The sequence below is a fragment of the Octopus sinensis genome, linkage group LG1 (genome assembly GCF_006345805.1).
Source record: "Octopus sinensis linkage group LG1, ASM634580v1, whole genome shotgun sequence".
Taxonomy (NCBI): domain Eukaryota; kingdom Metazoa; phylum Mollusca; class Cephalopoda; order Octopoda; family Octopodidae; genus Octopus; species Octopus sinensis.
In genome coordinates, this window is record NC_042997.1 from 202,850,141 (window position 1) to 202,856,913 (window position 6,773).

Sequence of the window (6,773 nt, forward strand, 5' to 3'; positions counted from 1 at the left end):
ATATATATATATATATATATATATTTACAGACACACACACACACTCACAGATATATTAAATTATATATGAGTGTATTCTCTCACTAAATAAGGATAAGTGGATGTTAAAATGAGGGTACTACTGCTGTTGATGATGACTGTGATTATATATATACATATACTTATATATCATATATATATATACACACAATACATATATATATATGCATGCATGTATGTGTATATATAAATATATACATACATATATATATATACATACATTCATGCTTATATATACACCTATATTTGTGTGCACACCATATTTTCTATGTGTATAATATATATATATATTATACACATAATATATATATATTTGTATGTATACAATATATATATATATATATATATATATATATGTATGTATACAATATATATATATATATATATGTATGTATACAATATAATATATATATATATGTATGTATATATACTCTATTAATCTTATATTTGTGTGGATGTGTATGCTTGTGTGTCGATATTTTCCTTCTCGTCTTCTCCAAGTTCCTCCAGATAAAGAAAGAAGAATTCTCAAAGAAAGTAAAGGAAGTTTAGTAGAGAAGGCAAGAAAAATAAAAAAAGGAAAAAGACGGATAGATAGAAAGAGATAGAAATAGGCGCGAGAGTGGGGGGGGGGGGGGGTAAATAGAGAGAGTAAGCAATTGAGAGACGGTGTAAGTGTTAGCAGCAGCAGGAGCAGCAGCACTGTGGTCGTCTGTTTGTATGTAACATGGCGGCAATCTGGTGACTCAGCCTCACGTCTTGTCGCTGGCAACGTGTAACTCTTATAGGCCTGCATTTGCTGGCTTTTTCACGCACACATTTCACTGAGAAAAGTCACTAATTGTGGATACAATGGATACAAATGCAATTAGCTATAAAATCGAGCCTGTAATGAGAGAAGGTACGCTTTCTTTGATTTTCCTCCATACATAGCATAACATAAACTGTTTTAATTTGTAAATACTCGGTAGCAACATACACTAAGAATGAAGAAAAATTGTTGTATATGCTTTTTGTTTTCGCGTGTAACACATATTTCACATATTTATCGTACGGTTAGGAAGAACGAAACCTGTCTTTGTGTTGTGTACTAGAAATATTAAGGCATAATCCATACGCGACTCTGTGTTTGGTGTCGCCGTCGTTGTTGTTATCGGTACATTATCTTGCAGCTCAGGCCGAAACAATGTGAAGACGACTACATACTTCCTGAGTGATTATAATTCTTTTAATCGATTACATGCACATAGATATATGCATACAATACATACATACACACGCGTGTGTGTGTATATATATATATATGTATATATATCACATTTAAAAACTTGACAATTCATTCATTGCTTCAATGACAAAATGCCTGATTAATTTACGTGAAACTTGGATTTAAAAAATTTTATTCCTATAAAGATACATATAAAGGTGTGTGTATATGTACACATATTCCACTCGTATTTATACATACTTTAATATATGCACATATACGTGTATTCATATACACACTTGTACGTACATATGTAGAGAGCACATATATATGTATGTTATTTATATTATGTATATATCATATACATACATATGCTTCAATGTCTATACATTTATTTATATACATATTTATACACACGGGCACATAGGTACACACACGCTCACATGTACACACACACAAATACTGCATTACTTTGTAAGTCTTTGTATGAATATGTTCAGAGAAATGAATATGAATATACATATATATATATATATATATACATACACACACACACACATTATACGCACAAGGTTTTCGCCAAAAACAATGACCGTTTAATTAAGTACCAGACTTCAAATATGTACTGGGGTCGATGTAATTAACAATATACATCAGAGCAGTCCGCTAGCATGGTCTGAAGCAAGTGAGCGAATGTGTGTACGTTACACGTACGTATGTGTGTATACACAAATATTTTCATGTATATGTGATTATGTCTGCCGCTTATACACCTGTCTATGAGTATAATTATATACGTGTATAGGCGTGTATATGTGTGTATATACATATAAACTTGTATGTATATATTTACAAGACTATATAAATATACATATGTATATATATTTTATATATATATATATATATATATATATATATGTATAGAGAGAAAGAGAGATAGGTAGATAGATGTAAGTATGTTAAGAGGCTTGCGTCTGAATCACATGGTTTCAGTCTCAGTCCCACTGCGTCGCACCTTGGGCAAGAATCTTCTATTATTGCCCCAGCTGAACTAGAGTTTTGTGAGTGAATTTGATTGACGGAAACTGAAAGAAGCCTGTCGCATGCGCGTGCACACACACATACACACGTGTGTGTCTCCTTATCTTCACATTTACACGATTGTTGTAAATGAACGTTACCATTACAAAGGCAGTTGTCAATCTTCCGGGAAAATATGTCAGGCCATGGGGGGGGGGATAATTTGTTTCTTTGGGAAAAGATGAGGGTTGGTGACAAGAAAGGCATCCTACTGTAGAAAATCTGCTTGAACGAATTCTGTCTGACCCATACGAGTATGGAAAGTGGATGTAAAGGAAATGATAATGATGATCGCACATACACAAGTGTGCGTGCGAGTGTGTATATAATATATTTGTATATATATATGTATATATGCATACATTTATAAACAGCTGTGTGCGTGTATTTGTACAAACATACAAGTATATATATATATATATATATATATATGCATGTGTATGTTTATATATTTATGTACATGTATTGTGTGTGTCTATGTATGTATACCTATATATGTGTTTTTGTGTAATCTGTATATTTTATACATACATTTATATAATTGTATAAACGTTCATATATATGTATGTATATTTGTTATCAGCAGTTACAAAATAGTTTTCTTCTTGGCCTTCGAGTTACTTTTGTAGCTTCTGCAAGTAAAAATACATATAATCATTGTATGAGTTCTTTTTAACCTGTTCTACCAAAGCTAAATAAATATACTACATGTGTGTGTATGGATATATATATATATATATATATATATATATATATATTGTATGTGTACAAAGTATGAGAACTAGTCATCAGAGCCTGCCTTTGCAGAGGATGTATCTTTGGCAATTCTCTCAAAAGGGAACAACTCAACAGTCTTATAAGGGCCTGTCAAAACTCCGACTAGGCCATCAGTCTGGGGAAGATGGAAGTTTTGAACCAAGGCTTTGAGCACTCCCCAACCATAACATGCTCTCTGGAGCTTGAGATGAACAGATGTATAGGAAGAGCAGCCTCAGTACTCACTAAGCGGACAAGGAGAGTCTATGAGAATATTAAGGTTCCTGTCTGTCATGTTTCTGATATGCTACTTTATGGCAGCGTGACCTTGAGCATCTGCTCCATGCAAGACTAGCATGGCATCTCAACACTTGGGACCTACTCATTTCATTATCCAGATCCTGTATAGTGTCTAGTTCTGGTATTGTTTTTCCTCGCTCTGTATATTCATTTCTGTTTTCGATGTCTAATACTGAAGTACTTGAATGTTGCATTAAATTTCATATATTCTTCTGTCCATCAATACGAAATTTTGAGGTTTTATAAGCTTTTAATATTTTTGCTGCCTTCTGGTATCTTTGCATTATCAGCATAGCTTTGAGAGTGGCTGTGTTGAAAGTTCAGTTGAGCTATAAAAAACATTAATAGCCATTTCTCGTGGTATCCTGCAACAAATAGTTGATTTAGTACAGTGGGCACCGTTAGCTGCAATAATCAGACTTCTGTATTTTATTTAGCTGTTCTCCTACTATTTTGATGATACTAAAGTCATAAAGTTTGTGTCATATTGTCCTGTGATCAACCTTTGTCAAAAGCCTTTGCAAAGCCCTGGTACACGATGTCCAAATTTGAATAACTCGCCCAACAGCCATTGTTAATGCTACAGAAGCTGTATGAAGCAGCTTCTGCCTGGCCAGAAACCATGCCAGGTATCGTTCAAGAAACTATTTTCCTTTAAGAACATAATCAATCTCTCATTGATGTTTTGTTCCATTGCCTTCAGAGGTGCAGATCTGAACTTTTTGTATCAGCTCTGCTTTTTATAGGACACATGCCTGCCTTCAGGTTTTGGGGATTTTGATACTCTCCAGTAAACTTTGGCAAAGTAACTAAAGTAACTTGCCTAGCACTTCTTTGCTTGCCTTTAGAAGAATTATGGGAAGCCATCAAGGCTAGCTACTGAATCTATACTCATTTTGCCTATGGCAGTTGATACAGCAGTTTCTTCTATGTTTATTCAACTGATGGTTATAACTCCTCCATGTAGGGCCACAATACTGAAAATCTGTTGGTTCAGCGATTTGTGTACATATGGGTGGAGAATATAGTATTGAATTTTTCATTATTTCATCTATTTTGTGGTGCACAGAAGATGACTGAAGGAAAGTTGGGATTTTTTTTTAATGTTTTCTATAACTCAGATTACCTTTTTTGATCTCTTCATAGAATGTTTTATTTTATTCTCAGTATCTATGAATAGTGCTTTTAGCTGTTTCCTTTATTTTCCCCTAGTATGTTTACTTAAAACACTGGAGACTTTTTAGCATCTCATAATAATTTTTCTATCTTAACGGATATTTTTTTAACATTAAACTTCCTAAATGGAACATCTTTAATGTACATAGCTTGGATTACCAACAAAGATTCTTCTAGTTTTATGTCATTCTTTCATGGAGAGGGCTTGAGTCCAGTTTGTCTTACAAATTTCTTTTTCAATTGATTTTCCTTGAACTTCATCAAAATTATCTCATCAAAATATCTACAATATTATGATCAGAGAAGATTGGAGACATTGCTTTTACATTGTGGGTGGTATCTGTGTTATTTGTGAAGCAAAGATCCTGTGTGGTTAGCTCTAGTTGGTTAACTGACTATTTATTCTATGCCAGTGAGATTAAGTACAGACTATGCTTGTCTACAATCTTATGATATTCCTGAAAAAATCTGCCCTTCTGGCCACTTGAAGTTGGGATGTTTGAAGTAATTCAATAGTAGTGTATTGGTATTTTGGCCCAGATTGGATAATATTAATTTTAACTTATCCTGGCTTTCTTTAAGTTTTGTCATAACTTGAAGCATCTGGTGGTGGTGTGTGTGTGTGTTGTACATAATAATTGTGTTCAGTCATGTATGTACCATCAGTGTGTCACATAGTTTCTGTGTGACAGAGGTACTAATGTTATTATGTCTTAAGGGTTCTATCATGTCAGAATGGAAGAGAACATATTTCAGTATGTTTTGTGTTTAATATGTCTGCTGACTGCTATGTCTCTGCCAGTGTTACATATGTTAGCTCATTGCACATGGCAAAATCTCTGTGGTAGGTAATTTTACTCCTATTGCTCAGTTGTAAAAGACCTAATATTTATGAAGAGAACTTATGTTGCATGCAAAGCACAGAATGTAGTCATTTGGGGTTTGTTTGTTGAGGTGGCTTTGTGTGCTGAATGCAGATTAGCTGCTGTACCATCATCAAATGTATGGATTTTGTTCTCTCAGAATATCTTGTCTCATGCTGGTGGCGTGCTGCTTGTTCCTTTTAAGTGAGTGTATTGGCAACTGCTGATCAATTATTCCATTTTTATCCTTGATCCCCTGCACAGCATTTCACCATGCAGTCTTACATGGGTAGGCTTTCTCCAGCACTGCATGTCATCATTCATTGTGGTCCCCATCATCTCTGTAAAGTTCAACATCTTGAGACCAGTTTTCTTCACTTCATCTTCTTGTGTTGCTCTTTTCCACAAGTTACATCCACTTTGAGCACCCCTGTTGTCTTTTATATATATTTCATATCCATACCAGTGCAGTCTTTTTCACATCTGATCCCTGTTATACACAGCTTTTCTCTTGACAAATTTGTATGCTGTCATCCATGTACACTGACACTACATATCCAACAAAGCATGCTCACTTTATTTCTGTCTACCTTCATGAATCCTCTGGGTTCCGTGTCCATGTCTCATCATTATGCAACATCACATCTCACATGCAGACATTATACACTTTCTCTTTTACCCTTTGTTACCAGCATATGTAATAGTCCCATGAACTTCTAACCCAATCTTATTGTGGCTACTCTGCTTTTGGGGCTACTAATTAGGTCACCTAAATAGTAGAAGCTATTATCTATTTCTAGGGAACCGTCAAAACATTTGAGAGAATTTGTTTCATATGTGCTCTTAGTTTTTAGAGCTCCTGAACATCTACTGAAATTAAAGTCTACCTAACTCATTAGCCTGCCTCTAATTCCACTGCACCTCCTGTATGTCTATAATTTGCATTGAATGCACTAAATGGAATTTTTACCTGTTCCCTTCCTGTATATTGACCATAGCCATTTCATTGACGTCACTGTCTGGCCTTCCTCCCTACATACTATTTATCTTTGTGATGCTTGCTTTGAGCTTTCTTGATTCTAGGTTTTGCTTCCATGTCTAGAATTCTCTAATTCTATTATAGATTCAGATATAAGATAGGAGTTCCCATGGGCAGCCACATTAAATGTCTCTGTTATAGCCTGAAGGATTATGATAAATAAAAAGGGGCTGAGAAATAACTTCTGTTGGCCTCCTATCTTCATGCTAAACTCATTGCTATACTTTCTCATTGCTCTCACCTGGCTTAACAACACCCTTGTACTTGCAAAACCTTCACAAACCATTCATCTAATTGTAGCTTCTTTAGCTAC

General features: G+C 34.6%; 1 protein-coding gene across 1 annotated transcript in view; it reads left to right on the plus strand.

The window, feature by feature from the left end:
- Positions 1–722: 722 nt before the first annotated feature.
- The window catches only part of LOC115210248 (cyclin-dependent kinase 14), a 183,642-nt gene continuing 177,591 nt past the window's right edge, over positions 723–6,773 (plus strand). The window contains exon 1 of the mRNA XM_029778733.2: positions 723–940. Within this exon, the coding sequence (XP_029634593.1) occupies positions 892–940 (49 nt within the window). The 5' untranslated portion in view covers positions 723–891. The remainder of the gene's footprint in view (positions 941–6,773) is intronic.